General features: G+C 46.1%; 1 protein-coding gene across 3 annotated transcripts in view; it reads right to left on the bottom strand.

The window, feature by feature from the left end:
• Nucleotides 1–17,398, bottom strand: part of ERI3 (ERI1 exoribonuclease family member 3) — a 238,142-nt gene that overhangs the window by 176,644 nt on the left and 44,100 nt on the right. For all 3 annotated transcript variants that reach the window (XM_077824965.1, XM_077824966.1, XM_077824964.1), the window contains exons 4-5: nt 5,450–5,509; nt 508–599 (exon numbers count right to left, since the gene is read on the bottom strand). In XM_077824965.1, coding sequence (XP_077681091.1) covers nt 508–599; nt 5,450–5,509 — 152 coding nt within the window. The remainder of the gene's footprint in view (nt 1–507; nt 600–5,449; nt 5,510–17,398) is intronic.

The raw sequence follows: 17,398 nt of genomic DNA, 5'->3' as shown, positions 1-17,398 counted from the left end.
AACCCTTCAATGGGTGTGGGGTCAAACTCACTTGCTACCCTACCCAGTGACCATGTACAAAGCCTTTCTCCTTGATCAATCTTCCTCCCATTCCCCTTGCCGTTATCACTTCTGATTATGCATGGCCCTCAACAACCATGCAGTGGACAAAGACTACGGGCAGCTCGATACCTGTAAGCAGTCGGGGCTTGGAGGCAGACGGGGAACGCTGCCGGAATCGGGATGGTACAGAGAGAACATGCGAGTTTTTCAGCATCAACTGAAACACACTGTTAAGGTGAGTGTTGGTTTGAACTGAGCCAAGGCCCCAGCAGAACTAAGATGTGAGAATTAACAGAGAGAGGAAATCATCAACATGCTCTTTCCCTCCCCACCAAACAAAAACGTGCATGAAGTTACACGAATCATCCCACTGCACCAGCAAGAGCTAGGCAATGGGAAAGGAGGAAACATTTCCCACAAGCATGCAGTAACAAAACCCTGTGCAGCTTCCCTTCCCATACTCACATTACTTTCAAATCCCAATCTCCGCAGGTTACAAAAATCGACTTGACGCTAGGATCTAAGAGGCCTTCCTTCGCCATCCACTCATCGACCCTCTGAAAGGAACGCAGGGAAAGAGGATGAGCTTTGTAGACAGGGAAGAGCCACAACAGTTAAACACAGATAAGCTCCTCGCAATCAGACAAGAAGAAAATTGTGATCTTATCCAGCAGCAGCCCCCACCCCTCTCTCCCTTTCTTTGCTCACATCATCTCAACAAGAGCACGTTTGGACCTTGGAAGATTTCCAACAGGAAACAACAGGCGACCAGTGCAGAGATGATCTTATCAGACACTACAAAAGCTCTGCTCACAAAAGAACAGGAATCATAAAATATTACTTAGCCCCCCCCCACCCATTTTCCCCTTCCCTTCATCAAATAAGCTGTAACATTATATTTTAGGGCTGTCAATTAATTTCAGTTAACTCATTAGATTAATTTTTTAAATTGCGATTAACTTTTTTGAGTTAATCGTGATTAATCGCCATTTTAATCTCACTGTTAAGCAACAGAATGCCAAGTTAAATTTTTTAATATTTTTTAATAATTATTAAATATTTTTGGATGTTTTTCTACATTTTCATACATATTGGTTTCAATTACAACACAGAATACGAAGTATAAAATGCTCACTTTATATTATTTTTTATTACAAATATTTGCATGGTAAAAATGATAAACAAAAGAAATAATATTTTTCAATTCACCTGATACAAGTACTGAAATGCAATCTCTTTATCCTGAAAGTGCAACTTACAAATGTAGATTTTTTTTTTGTTACATAGCTGAACTCAAAAATAAAACAATGTAAAACTTTAGAGCCTACAAGTCCACTCAGTCCTACTTCTTGTTCAGCCAATCACTCAGACAGACAAGTTTGTTTACATTTGTGAGAGATAAAGCTGCCCACTTCTTAATTACAATGTCACCTGAAAGTAAGAACAGGCGTTCACACGGCACTGTTGTAGCCAGCATCACACGATATTTACGTGCCAGATGCGCTAAAGATTCGTATGCCTCTTCATACTTCAGCCACCATTCCAGAGGACATGCTTCGGTGCTGATGATGCTCGTTAAAAAAATAATGTGTTAATTAAATTTCTGACTGAACTCCTTGTGGGAGAATAGTATGTCTCCAGCTGTGTTACCCACATTCCACCACGTGTTTCATGTTATAGCAATCTCGGATGATGACCCACTACATGTTGTTCATTTTAAGAACACTTTCACTGCAGATTTGACAAAATGCAAAGAAGGTACCAGTGTGAGATTTCTAAGGATAGCTAAAGCACTCGACCCAAGATTTAAGGATCTGAAATGCTTTCCAAAATCTGAGAGGGATGAGGTGTGGAGCGTACTTTCAGAAGACTTAAAAGAGCAACACTCTGCCATGGAATCTATAGGACCTGAACCACCACCACAAAAAGATCAACTTTCTACTGATGGCATCTAACTCAGATGATGAAAACGACCATACGTCAGTCCACATTGCTTTGGATCATTATCGAGCAGAACCTGTTGTCAGCATGGACACATGTCCTCCGGAATGGTGGCTGAAGCATGAAGGGACACATGAATCTTCAGCGCATCTGGCACAAATATCTTGTGACGCCGGCTGCAACAGTGCCATGAGAACGCCTGTTCTCACTTTCAGGTGACATTGTAAATGAGAAGCGGGCAGCATTATCTCCTGCAAACGTAAACAAACTTGTCTGTCTCAGCGATTGGCTGAACAAGAAGTAGGACTGAGTGAACTTGTAGACTCTAAAGTTTTACATTGTTTTATTTTTGAATGCAGGGTATTTCTACATAATTCTACATTTGTAAATTCAACTTTCACGATAAAGAGATTGCACTACAGTACTTGCAATAGGGGAATTGAAAAATACAGTTTCTTTTGTTTTTTAACAGTGCAAGTATTTGTAATAAAAATAAATATAAACTCCTACTGTACACTTTGTATTCTGTGTTGTAATTGAAATCAATATATTTGAAAATGTAAAAAACATCCAAAAATATTTAAATAAATGGTATTTATTATTAACAGTGCAATTAATCGTGATTAATTTTTTTAATCGCTTGACAGCCCTATTATATTTCAAAGTTTCCTCCAATAGAGAGCCATGCCCTTATTTCTTGAAGTTCTGCCGATTTTTTAAAGAAGCTCGAAATTAACCCAGAGATCATGGAGGAGCCCCCACAGACTGCGAACTGAAGGAAAATAAGCCACAAAACAGATACGAATGAGAGATTCTCATTCAACTCACCCTCATTTCCGAGGGACAACCATCCCGGGATGGGATTTTTCACCTACAGCACATCACCTGGGTCGCAATGAATATGACACATAAGATGGACGCTTATGGGTGCACAGGCATGCATGCCACCATTACAAACTCAATACACACGCACACCCTGGTTTTGAAGAGTTGGACACCTTTTCCTTCCTTCTTCTAGTTCTACTGTTCCAGCTGGAATTAATTCTGTGTTCGTGAAGTGCTTTGAGATCTCCAGGTGGCAGGCACTGCACAAGTCAGCATTACGCACTCTTGCAGCCAATATTCTCAGTATCGTTTCAATGGGCGAAGTGCATCTCCGCTCCCTGCCCATGACGCGCGCAGCTCCTGAAACAGAAGGCTCCCCCTCGAGGCGGCCACGCGGCTTGGGCACGTGAAGAGATTCTAGTCACGTACAGGGCAGCAACGGCAACGCAGGCTGCTCTGCAGCATGACTGCTACGACCTGACAGCTCACCGTTCGGAGCCGCTTTCTCCACGGCCAGAGGAGAAGAGGGGAAGGAACGTGGCCACCTACAGCAGCAGACAACTGCCTTATTCACCCACACTTGAAATACAGGGAGCAGCAGCCAGGCTGCCTAAACCAACAACCCCCAGAGAAGCCAAAGCATAATCCCATTTTAATCTAGAAATAGGCAGATTTATTATTTGCTTTGCAGATAAGCCTAAGAGCCCCAAACACTGTCAAGGCCCCACTGCGCTGGGAACCGTACAGACAAAGAACAAAGGAGACCATCCCTGGCCCAGCGAGCTCAGGCCTGGATGTGAGACAGGGCTTGACCAGCAGACAGAACCTACAGATTAGGCAGACCAAACAGTTATGGAAACATCTTACAGAATGCAATAGAAAATATCTTTTCTGTGGGTTCTCTCTATGGGGTTGTGTGTCTTTTTTTTAAACATCCCATAGGATTTAATAGAGAATTAGAATCCTGCTACAGAATTCTATAGGATGCCTATAAAACCTATAGAAAAGTTTTCATTCTCTATGAAATTTTGCAGGTTGTACAAGTAATTTCTAAGGAACTCCACTGGTTTTCTTAGAATAAGTCTATTCCATATGGGGATGTTTGCGTGAACTTACCCATTTATACACTCAGCAATGGCCAAACAATCCAACTGACCAAGAGACAGCCACACGACCAAATTTACTTAACCTCAATACTCTAATTAAAGAGAAGTTTTTGGCACCAAAGCGATCAATTAAAGTAGGATCACATGGCAGTTGGGAGCAATACGGAATATGCAGTGAGCTTTGTGATTTTACACATCACTGCATCTACATTGAATGGAGAGTTCCCCACACTTCCACCCACAGGAAAAGTGCTGAGACTGCGTCTGGTGCTGGGGCCAGACTGTATGGTGGAGTGGGAGACAACCAGACATTCAGGACTGCGAGGTGACTAGCATATCCTCAGCTGGGTTGCCGCAGGTCTGGTGAGGCGAGCTTCTAACTTGATTTTATTCAAAGGGTTTATCCTTCCCGCTTACTTTTGGTACTTGGGGCCCCACCATGTTCCAGATAGAGTGGTAGGACTCCCTCGACACATCCCGCAAATCCTCATTTTTTTCCCCCTCCATGAGCTCTGCCTGGCTTGGCCTGGGAAACCTGATTGGCTCCACGCAGGCCTTATGACTTCTCTCCAGACTGTGTTTAGGGATTCGGTTTGGATGGCAGGTGCTGGCCAAGCACAGAATTCCCCAAGACCCTATTTCACTAACACTGGGGATGGAACACGAGGCTCCTTTCAAGACTGGTCAAAGCAGCTCCCTCAGCAGCAGCAGGATCGTTCCTCAGTGCGAAGCTCTAGATGCTCTTCTTCCCCACCCACCACTTCGAGTCCCTGGGGCTGCAGTGTTGCCTCCCCAGCTGTGTCAGCACCAGAGGGCCCCAGGAGCGAGAAATAGCACTTGTAACCTTTCTAAAATCCCTGACATGAGCCAGCCGTCTCCACAGAGGGTGTTAAAGCCTTTAATTTGATTTCCTTACATAAGCAATTGTTGCAATCATTCTGATTAGGAACAATTAGGCCATACGGCAGTGCAAATCCTGACAGAGACAATGCATTGAACTGTGACCGGCAGCCAGAGTGGGCTCTCCTGGAGGAGGTTTCCCTCAGTATTTGACTAACAACAAAAGCTATTGATGGCAAAATACTTTCAAGCTAATTAATCCTAAATGCTGCAGGAATTCAACATTAAGCAGATGGCATTATTAGGACTTTATCTGCATTTGCACATTCCACAGATTAGGTTTTAGAGGCCTATACTTTGTGTATTATTGAGCATTTAAATAGGTGGAAGCATTAATTTAATGGTTGGGGGGAGGGGGGAACAGCGCCCATGCAATGCACTAAAGCAATGTCTTGGCTCAAGTACGAATCACCTCCTCTCCTGTCTGCGGGCAGGAGCTTGGACATCTTGTCAGTACCCTTGACATGAACAGCTGGGAATGACAGATCAATGGTTCAATACTCTCAACAGCATGTCACCGACGTGACAGCAAATGTGATTCTAATGAAGCCGTAATCATAGTCAAATAACCCGGGAGGGGGTGAAGAAGGGGGAGCAGAGGTCAAAGTTCAGGAACTAAAGGTTATCCTGCTTACCTCAAGCACTTGCTGGAGACTTGGCTGCCCATCCACCATGCCTTGAATAATTCCAGTCAGCTGAAACAAAAGAGGAAGAGAAAACAAGAGTCAGAGGAGCATTACATCGATAATTCGGTCTCCTCTCCTGCCCGCCTTTCTGAAACCGTAACGTGCTCTCGTGAGCAATCTGGGCAATACCAAGTCCTGTCAACTGCAGTACAGCAGCCCTGGGAACGGCCCCGCCAGCAAGCAAGAACACAGCACAATTCCAGAAACCGCTAAGGTGAGAGCTCTTACACATAAGCTATGAAATACTGGAACCCGAAGTCATACAGATTTGCTTAGGGGAACAATATAGAATTTTTTCTAACCCTGCGGTCAGTGCTATAATGAAATACCTAAATGCTCCCCATTTCAATATGCTGATCTTTTCCATGTCAGTTCTGCTGCTGCCCTAAGTTACACGGCCAGATTCTACCACACACACAAGCTGTCTCCCAGCATTCCCATTCTGGAGTGATGACACAACAGAAATGCCTAGGAATCGATACATAAAATAAACCTGCCTCATAAAATGAGGTATGCAGGGTGTTAGTTTGTCCTTCATGGTGATTGGAGAAACGTGTATCCATGCTTTACATTAGTGTAAAACTCCCTGTTTTTACATTTTAAGCCAGAGGCAGTAAAATACATAAATATTTTTAAAAGTTTTAATTAAATCTGAAGAAAATCCATTTCATTTTAAAATACGACTACATTTTGTTTTTCAGTAAAAACTTTGGGGTAGGGACTGACTCTGGGCCCAATCCTGCAAACATTTAAGCACCTCAGTTGTTTCACTGACTTCCATTGGATTACTTGCATATTTAAAGTTCAGCACATGCATGAGTGTCTCCAGGGTCAAGTCTTGGTGTGTGTGTCTGCAAAATGCCCAGTATAGTTTGGGGCACTTAGGGCTGGTCTACACTACCGCTTAAGGCGAGGTAAGTTACGTCGCTCAGGGGTGTGAAAAAGCCACCCACCTCTCAGCAATGTAAGTTACAGCAACTTCAAGTGGCGTCCACTCCGCACTATGTCGGCGGACACAGCTTCTGCCTCTCACTGAGGTGGTGTCATTATGCCGACGAGAACGCTCTCCTGTCGGCACAGCACGTCTTCACCAGCCACGCTATAGTGGTGTGGCCATGCCAGTGTATCACGGTAGCATAGACTTGCCCTTAGACTTGGTCTACACTACCACGTACCTCAGTATAACTCCATTGCTCAGGGTTTGTGGAAAAGCAAATACAAACCATGTTATTTCATTTAGTATCACAGTTTTCTGATCATGTCTGAGCCCCAATTAAAGTGAAGACTGTACATGGCTGAAGACTATGATTTTGTTAATACATGCAACATCCAGACTCACAGAAAGCCATGACAGTCTAGTCACGAGCTGCAGATGGGAAGAATTCTTGACGGGCTCCCTCCTATCCAGGAGCAACTCTTCTATTGTAGAAGATTTCAGCCCAGTCAGAGATCAGAAGCTTTATGACAAGCCAAGAGCCTTGGTGCCTTATTAAGCAGACGGCAGCCTATGCAAGCTAGCCTATGCAAGAAACCCCTTTGTTTCTTTGGCTGCTTGGCTTACAGCACTGAAACTTAAAAAAAAAACAAAAACAAAAAAACACAACCACAATTAAACTCCAATTAAAGTGTAATTACATTTAATGAAAACCAAATACCTGATTCACTGAATAAGCTGGCTCTAAGTGGGAAGATTATTTTCTTGTGGCGATTTACACACAATGGTAATATATACCTTTTAGGGAAGAAATTTTCATTTTAAGAATGTAGAGTTCCTCTAGGTGGGTTTCTGAAGTTTATCAAGTCATTATTAGGTGGCATTTTAAGGAAGTGGAGAAACACAGACACTGTTATATTCCAGAAACTGGTTTTATATTAATCTGTATTTTAATTGTGTAACAGCTGCTGCCTACAGACTTCCCATGCACTAAAGGAAAATAAATTTAAGAGATTAACTGCACTGTTCCTTAGCCTGGTGTTTAACTCACATTTTGCCTCCTTGTCTTGTTTTGTCCCTTTCTTAGTAGAAGTTTCGCTCACCACTCACCCAGCATAGCTGGGTAACTCATCCCTCACCACTACCCTCTAATGGAAGTGCTGGCCCCAGCTCTGTGGTGAGCAGCCCAAGCTGAAGCTCTGGAAATCGGCTGAGGAAGAGCTGTTTTCGGAAATCTCACACGGCCTGCATCCATGCGAATGGCTTCCTGCAGCTTTCTGGACCTCACTGGCATCTCATTTATTTGTAGCTGAACACATTAAAGGGTACAGGGGAGGGAGGGAGGGAGGCCTGGCATGTCTGTGGCTGGATGGGGCCATGGCTGGATTATACCCCTGTTAGGAAGGAGAGGAAGGTGGGGTATAACAAGAGGTTGTACCATGCACAGTTAGGCGCACTGTAGGAAGTAAGGAGATTGCAGACACTGGGCTGCAATGCAGGGGAGCCAGGTTCTGTTCCCAGCTCTGGCACAGATGCACTGTATGACCCTGATTAAGTCACCTCCCTGCTCTGTGCCCCACGTCACACTCCATGCAGGGGCTCCAGAGCATGGGTACTGACCTCAGGGCAGACAGTTAAGGAGCAAGGCACAAACCCCAAATTGGCTGTGAGCTCTACATTTAGATTTCACCAACCAATTATAAAATGTGAACTCCTCAGGAGCTGTAACAGCCTAACCATGGAGTCACAGACAGTCCCCTTGGATGCTCTGACCTGTCTCGCCACTCACATGAGCCTCCCTTTCTGACAGATGGGCCCTTACACCAAGGATCACAACAACGTTCCGGTTACTCCCAGTCTCAAAGGACCCATCACCTACCCAAGGTCAATTGCCCCTCAAATCTCACACCCAAGACAATGCTTTGTAGCCAATCCTATAGTAAACTATCTAAAGATTATATAGGAAAAGGAAATAAGAGTTATTTACAAGCTTAAAGCAGGTAAACATAGATACAACAAAGAGACGACTAAGAGGGGATATGATTGAGGTCTATATAATCATGATCGATGTTGAATAAGGAACTGTTATTTACCCCTTCCCATAACACAAGAACTAGGGGTTACCCAATGAAATTAATAGGCAGCAGGTTTAACACAAACAAAAGGAATTACTTTTTCCACCCAATGCACAGTCAACCTGTGGAACTCCTTACCAGGGGATATTGTGAAGGCCAACACTATAACAGGATTTAAAAAAAAAAAAAAAAAAACCCCTAGGTAAGTTCACGGAGGATAGGTCCATCAATGACTATTAGCCAGGATGGTCAGGAATGTAACCCCATGTTCTGAGTGTCCCAAGCCTCTGTTTGCTAGAAGCTGGTACTGGACAACAGGGGATGGATCACTCGATGATTGTCCTGCTCTGTTCATTCCTTCTGAAGCACCTGGCATTGGCCACGGTCAGAAGACAAAAAGAAAAGGAGGACTTGTGGCACCTTAGAGACTAATCAGTTTGAGCATAAGCTTTCGTGAGCTACAGCTCACTTCGTTGGATGCATTCAGTGGAAAATACAGTGGGGAGATTTATATACATAGAGAACATGAACCACTGGGTGTGACCATACACACTGTAACGAGAGCGATCACTTAAGGTGAGCTATTACCAGCAGGAGAGATGGGGGGGGACGACCTTTTGTAGTGATAATCAAGGTGGGCCATTTCCAGCAGTTGACAAGAACGTCTGAGGAACAGTGGGGGGTGGAGGTGGGGAGGATAAACATGATGAAATAGTTTTAATTTGTGTAATGACCCATCCACTCCCAGTCTCTATTCAAGCCTAAGTTAATTGTATCCAGTTTGCAAATTAAATCCAATTCAGCAGTCTCTCCTTGGAGTCTGTTTTTGAAGTTTTGTTGTTGAAGAATTGCCACTTTTAGGTCTGTAATCGAGTGACCAGAGAGACTGACGTGTTCTCCGATTGGTTTATGAAAGTTATAATTCTTGACATCTGATTTGTGTCCATTTATTCTTTTACGTAGAGACTGTCCAGTTTGACCAATGTACATGGCAGAGGGGCATTGCTGGCACATGATGGCACAGATCACATTGGTAGATGTGCAGGTGAACGAGCCTCTGATAGTGTGGCTGATGTGATTAGGCCCTATAATGGTGTCCCCTGAATAGAGTTGTGGGCTTTGTTGCAAGGATAGGTTCCTGGGTTAGTGGTTCTGTGGTGTGGTATGTGGTTGCTGGTGAGTATTTGCTTCAGGTTGGGGGATTGTCTGTAAGCGAGGACTGGCCTGTCTCCCAAGATCTGTGAGAGTGATGGGTCGTCCACAATCCATTGTCTACAGCTAAGCTCTACGATACAACCGCATTTGCTTCAACCCATCAGACAGAGACAAACACCTACAAGAGCTCTATCAAGCATTCTTACAACTATAATATCCACCTGCGGAAATGAAGAAACAGATTGATAGAGCCAGAAGAGTACCCAGAAGTCATCTACTACAGGACAGGCCCAACAAAGAAAATAACAGAACGCCACTAGCCATCACCTTCAGCCCCCAACTAAAACCTCTCTAACGCATCATCAAGGATCTACAACCTATCCTGAGAGTGATGGGTCGTCCTTCACAGATCTTGGGAGACAGGCCAGTCCTCGCTTACAGACAATCCCCCAACCTGAAGCAAATACTCACCAGCAACCACATACCACACCACAGAACCACTAACCCAGGAACCTATCCTTGCAACAAAGCCCACAACTCTATTCAGGGGACACCATTATAGGGCCTAATCACATCAGCCACACTATCAGAGGCTCGTTCACCTGCACATCTACCAATGTGATCTGTGCCATCATGTGCCAGCAATGCCCCTCTGCCATGTACATTGGTCAAACTGGACAGTCTCTACGTAAAAGAATAAATGGACACAAATCAGATGTCAAGAATTATAACTTTCATAAACCAATCGGAGAACACGTCAGTCTCTCTGGTCACTCGATTACAGACCTAAAAGTGGCAATTCTTCAACAACAAAACTTCAAAAACAGACTCCAAGGAGAGACTGCTGAATTGGATTTAATTTGCAAACTGGATACAATTAACTTAGGCTTGAATAGAGACTGGGAGTGGATGGGTCATTACACAAATTAAAACTATTTTATCATGTTTATCCTCCCCACCTCCACCCCCCACTGTTCCTCAGACGTTCTTGTCAACTGCTGGAAATGGCCCACCTTGATTATCACTACAAAAGGTCGTCCCCCCCCATCTCTCCTGCTGGTAATAGCTCACTTTAAGTGATCACTCTCGTTACAGTGTGTATGGTCACACTCATTGGTTCATGTTCTCTATGTATATAAATCTCCCCACTGTATTTTCCACTGAATGCATCCAACGAAGTGAGCTGTAGCTCACGAAAGCTTATGCTCAAACTGATTAGTCTCTAAGGTGTCACAAGTCCTCCTTTTCTTTTTGCGAATACAGACTAACACGGCTGCTACTCTGAAACCTGTCAGAAGACAGGATACTGAGCTAGATGGACCATTGGTCTGACCCAGTCTGGTCATTCTTATGTTCTTATACACAAAAATGAGTTCCAATCTTAAGTTTCAAATGGTGATAGATGCTTCTGTAATAAGCAAGCTCTATATGTTCTTAAGGGCTAACCCAGGCTAAGCACTGGGGAACTTCTGCTTATGCCTAGTAACCCTTGCACTCCAGAGTCCGAGCAGCACAGAGATCCAGTCACTCCTTGTTAGGGGATTGTATTTACTTCCCCCCTTCTGCTCAGAGCTGCACACTCAGCCGCTGGGAGGCATTCACTTACAAGACTCATTTCCATGGAGCGGAGAAAGAAAACAGCAAAGTCTTTTGTCCTCTTTACTATTCCACTCTAGTTCATCTGGTGTCAGTGGGCCTTCCTTGCCCAGCAGGACATAACACCGTCTGCTAGAGACCAGCACTCCCCACTAGTTAATGTCTCTCCTGGCTGATGATTTACACACTTGACTTGTGATGCAAATGGTCAAATGTTACCTTACAATATGGGACGTAGACGCTGTAGGTGAGATTAATGCTTGAGAGCAACTCACAAGCATTCAGTGAAGTCGAAACAGTAAACACACTCTTATAGTTCCAGTTCCTGTGTTCACAAGACTAACCCACCAGCGAGTCAGACTGATTCCAGCGATAAATATATCAGAGGGATAAATACCAGAGAGGGAGAGGAATTATTTAAACTCAGTACCAATGTGGACACAAGAACAAATGGATATAAACTGGCAACTAGGAAATTTAGATTAGAAATTAGACGAAGGTTTCTAACCATCAGAGGAGTGAAGTTTTGGAATAGCCTTCCGAGGGAAGTAGTGGGGGCAAAAGATCTATCTTGCTTTAAGATTAAACTCGATAAGTTTATGGAGGAGATGGTATGATGGGATAACATGGTTTTGGTAATTAAATATTCATGGTAAATAGGCCCAATGGCCTGTGATGGGTTTTAGATGGGGTAAGATCCAAGTTACCTGGGAAAGAATTTTCTGTAGTATCTGGCTGATGAATCTTGCCCATATGCTCAGGGTTTAGCTGATCGCCATATTTGGGGTCGGGAAGGAATTTTCCTCCAGGGCAGATTGGAAGAGGCCCTGGAGGTTTTTCGCCTTCCTCTGTAGCATGGGGCACGGGTCACTTGCTGGAGGATTCTCTGCTCCTTGAGGTCTTTAAACTACAATTTGAGGACTTCAATAGCACAGATATAGGTGTGAGGTTTTTTTTGTAGGAGTGGTGGGCGAAATTCTGTGGCCTGCGTTGTGCAGGAGGTCAGACTAGATGATCATAATGGTCCCTTCTGACCTAAATATCTATGAATCTATGAATCTATGATCTATTCAGTCGAGACATGGGGACCTTGGCCTGAGCAGGGACCTGCTCTGCCAGCACCACACCTCAGTTCTCCATTTGGAAGAGGGGGGTAATAATGCTGCCCTACCCAGGGGCGTTACAAGCATAACTTCATTAGTGTTTGTGTAGTCTCAGGGCTTGTCCACCCTCAAAACACTTCTGTGTGGACACTACCTATGCCAACAGGAGGGATTCTCCCATTAGTACAGGTAACCCACCTCCCCAAGAGGCAGTGGAAGAGGGAAGAATTCTACAGGGGGACTTAGGTCACTTAACGCTGCTCAGGCGTATGGATTTCACACAACCTTCACCCATAGAGTTAACCCAACCCAATTTTCTACTGTAGACCAGGCCTCGGACACTGAAGAGCTGAGCGCCACAGAACAGCCGGTCAGAGGGCAGAGTGCGTGCAGGGAGGCTGGGAGTAACACCTCCTGCTGAAGCACCTGGCATTGGCCATCGTCAGAGACAAAACCCTGGACTAGACGTACCACTGGTCTCCTCCAGTGGGGCCAGCATGCGTTTCACAAACACGGATCTATAGAGGAGTGACAACGATCCCTCGTCACCCTCCATGCTATCAATCTAGATTTTTATACAGCCCCCGTCACTGTGGTATCCGAGTGCCAGATATCTCCATTTTACAGACAGGCACACTGAGGAACAGAGTGAGGCAGTTAATTGACCAAGGCCACCCAGTGAGCCAGTGTCAGAGCTGGAAACAAAACCCAGCGATGTTGACATAGAGGTATAAGGGAATGAGAGAGGTCCTCACTGGATTATCCTCTCCCGTAGAAGCGGTACGAGCACAGAGCAGGGCAGAGTTAAGTGTCATCTGCAGAGGGTCCATGGATTCCACACTTACATACACAGGGGACTTCTCCGGGGGCACTGCCGTCTGCGAGAAGGCAACAGGAATGCTGCGCAAGCTGCAGAATCCAACTTGATCCTTACAATACCCCACCTTTTAACCAAGATTCTCCCTCTGCACCTTCACGGTTGGCTGCTGTGTTACACAGGGCCTCCGCTGGAAGGACAAACAACCCAAAGGCCCAGCAGCTGAGGTGAGCCTCGGGCCCACTCCGGAGGCAACCACCCTGGCTTTGAGAAAGTTTCAAGTTTTTCAGCACATCAGCAACGTTTTATAACTTTCTGCTGGATTTGAAGTGAGCAATCTGGGCTCTTCCTCATCGACAACACGGCTAAAAGCAGCTCAGGTTCACACACCTCAGAGGTGAAGCCACCTTTGGGGAGGGGTGGGCGAAGGAAAAGGCTGGCAAGGAAAAGGCCACCACCAAGCCCTGTCTACACTGGGGCTTTTTGACCTCTCCCAGTGCGGCTCACACTATTCCAGCTCCACTTTTGTTAGCAATGGTGGGGGATTTTTCAGGAAAAGGTCTATGGAGACCCTGCCCCGCATGCTCATCTGACTCTGGATCAGCACCACAGATTGCCAGTCCATTTTAATTTCCCCCTCCCCAGATGTGCATGTACAATTACCTATGCAGCCCTGCAGTTACCATGCACCTCTGCTCCCCTGGGAAAGCAGCGAGCAGAGGGGAGGCAGACAGGAGAGCTGTGCACATGGCAGACTTCAACACCGCAGCTTTCCCTCCGCCGTTTATCTCAGAAACCATCGTATTTCCACACCAAGACAGTTTGCTGATTACATAAGCACTTGTCTCGGGTGTACAATCTGATCATCAGGCCTGGTCTTTCTTTGTAGACAAAGAGGCCAATAAATCTCACCCTTTATAAGTAGAGGTGCCTAGACAAAGCCCTTTACTGGCATTTAGCAAAATGGGTTATTTTTCGGACAACATAAAACAGCACCGAAAGATCGCTTTAAGCATCACAACTTCTTCAGACGAACGTTCGATAAGAGCTAGTAGCTCCAGCAGCAGGCAGGGGAGCACTACAGAGTTCTTGTCCAACCCGCAGCTGTGTTCTCATGGCTCCGGCTGCCCCACGGAATACGGAGGGGACTCTGCCCCCTACCCACCAGATCCCACGACAGAGGTAGGCCTCAGGGGCAGGGAGCAATTGGTGTTTCAAGAGCAGAGAGAGGATTGAATCAAAGTGCTGCAGGAGGAGTCAGCCCCAGCCTTTTGCTGGAACTTCCCTCTCCCGCCAAGAAAGGAAGAAAGCCAGCCCACCCCTGTGGGGGAGAGAGGCCTTGTTCCTCAGCAGCCTGCAAAAGGTTGGAGAAAGATGGAGGGAGAAGGATGGGTTCGGTGTGGTGCTGGAAACTTGGGAAGAGGAGACTGATGGGATAGGACAGAGTGAAAGCCAAGGGTTACAGAGAGAGTTAACATACACACCACAGAACGCGACAATAGATGGTGGCATCTCCACATGCCACATCACTAATGCAGGTTTCAGAGCAGCAGCCGCGTTAGTCTGTATTCGCAAAAAGAACAGGAGGACTTGTGGCACCTTAGAGACTAAGCAATTTATCTGAGCATGAGCTTTCGTGAGCTACAGCTCACTTCATCGGATGCATTCAGTGGAAAATACAGTGAGGAGATTTATACCCACAGAACATGAAACAATGGGTGTTTATCATACACACTGTAAGGAGAGTGATCACTTAAGATGAGCTATTACCAGCAGGACAATGCGGGGGGGGGGCATGGGGAGGGAGAAAACCTTTTGTAGTGATAATCAAGGTGGACCATTGATTATCAGTTAACAGGAATGTCCGAGGAGCAGTGTGTGTGTGCGCATGGGGGGTGGAGGTGGGGAGGATAAACATGATGAAATAGTTTTACTTTGTGTAATGACCCATCCACTCCCAGTCTCTATTCAAGCCTAAGTTAATTGTACCTAGTTTGCAAATTAATTCCAATTCAGCAGTCTCTCATTGGAGTCTGTTTTTGAAGTTTTGTTGTTGAAGAATTGCCACTTTTAGGTTTGTAATCGAGTGACCAAAGAGACTGACATGTTCTCCGATTGGTTTTTGAATATTATAATTCTTGACGTCTGATTTGTGTCCATTTATTCTTTTACGTAGAGACTGTCCAGTTTGACCAATGTACGTGGCAGAGGGGCATTGCTGGCACATGATGGCACAGATCACGTTGGTAGATATGCAGGTGAACGAGCCTCTGATGGTGTGGCTGAAGTTATTAGGCCCTATGATGGTGTCCCCTGAATAGAGATGTGGACACAGTTGGCAACGGGCTTTGTTGCAAGGATAGGTTCCTGGGTTAGTGGTTCTGTGGTGTGGTGTGTGGTTGCTGGTGAGTATTTGCTTCAGGTCGGGGGGCTGTCTGTAGGCAAGGACTGGCCTGTCTCCCAAGATCTGTGAGAGTGTTGGGTCATCCTTCAGGATAGGTTGTAGATCCTTGATGATGCTCGCCTGCTGGCAATAGTTCATCTTAAGTGATCACTCTCCTTACAGTGTGTATGATAACACCCATTTTTTCATGTTCTGTGTGTATATAAATCTCCTCACTGTATTTTCCACTGAATGCATCCGATGCAGTGAGCTGTAGCTCACGAAAGCTTATGCTCTAATAAATTGGTTAGCCTCTAAGGTGCCACAAGTCCTCCTTTTCTTATCACTAATGCAGTCTCCAGCAGTGGCTGCAGATGGCATAAGCAACAGGTCAGGGCCTGTAACTCTGCCCTTTTCACAAGGTGCCAAATCCCACAAGTTCCATGCTGTAACCACAGCCTCAGCAAAGGGTGTGTACAATGGAGCTGGGATAGGTTCACAAGCTCCCCGTCTGCCCACAAAAAGGATCTAAACATGCGTTAGCTTGGTAAAATAATGAGTCTGTGTCTCCCTGGTTTTAACGAACGTGCATCAGAATCTTCACTTTGGGCAAAATTCACCCCTCTGCAGAGGAGCTAGAGCCAGGCCTCCTTCACCACTCATCTGGTGACCCTAGGCCTTGTGCCCAGGAGTCAAGTTTTCTAACAGATCCACTCTAGGACTTACCGCGTGGCAGTTCTCCGGCTTATGTTGTACAGCAGGTCAGATAAGAACATAAGAGCAGCCAGACGGGGTCAGACCAAAGGTCCCTCTAGCCCAGTGTCCTGTCTTCCGACAGCGGCCCATGCCAGGTGCCTGCAGTGGGGCAGCTGCCCCACTCCGGGGGAACAGGGATTAAAAGCGGCCAACCTAGGCTGATTGGGGAAGTAGCCACAGCTGGGGCATGCCCAATCAGGGCCCAGCTGGCCTGGATGAAAGGGCTGTGGGGCCAGGTGCTGCAAGAATCTCTCTCTCTCTCGCTGTGGAGAGAGAAGGACCTAGCAGCCTGGGAATAGGGTACCTGACACAGAGCAGGGCTGGGGAAAGGCAAGAGGAGCTGGGGAGCTCCAGCCTGGCAACTCCCCAGGCTGAGGCCTTGTTTAAGGCCTAAAGAGGTAGCAGGGCTGAAGAGGTATAGCCCAGCGATAGGCAGAGGCAGCAGATCCTAACCCCTTGCCAATGATGAGTGGCCATTACACTGCAGTCTGCCCCAGTGAGCGGGGGCTAGATGACGACTGGTAGTAGCCACTGAGGCAAGGTGGGTTTAGAGGGTTGGGGGGTCCCCTGGGAGAGGAGACCTAGAGTGTGGGGGTACTGCTGGGGCAGAACCCTGAGGTAAAGGGGCACCAGGGTCCGGGAGGGACACCGGTCAGGAGGAGGCTCTCCTGTACACTGGAGAGCTAATTCCTGAGACAACCAGCAGGAGGTGCCGCACCGGTGAGCCTTCAATTCGCTACAGTGCCCCAGAAGGAATGAACAGAACAGGGAATCTTCGAGTGATCCATCCCCTGTCGCCCATTCCCAGCTTCTGGCAAACAGAGGCTAGGAACACCATGGCTAGATGACAACAATGATCCCTGATGGCCCTGGAATCTACCTGTGAAGAACATTTAAAATGACAGCAGAGGGAAGGGCTGGGCTGCAAGCAGGAACTCCTCTTGGTTGAAGGAAGGTTGCTGTATCAAAACTTCTTGTCCCACTGCAAACCCAAGAGTGTTCACCCAGAAATGTGATTACACAGCTGGTGATCACATGATTGCCAAAAACTTGGAGGGGGGGTGCAGGGGAGGGAGAGA

Source organism: Eretmochelys imbricata, chromosome 8 (assembly GCF_965152235.1).
Source record: "Eretmochelys imbricata isolate rEreImb1 chromosome 8, rEreImb1.hap1, whole genome shotgun sequence".
Taxonomy (NCBI): Eukaryota; Metazoa; Chordata; order Testudines; family Cheloniidae; genus Eretmochelys; species Eretmochelys imbricata.
The sequence above is the reverse complement of the archived record's forward strand: the minus strand, read 5'-3'. Positions and strand labels throughout refer to the sequence as shown.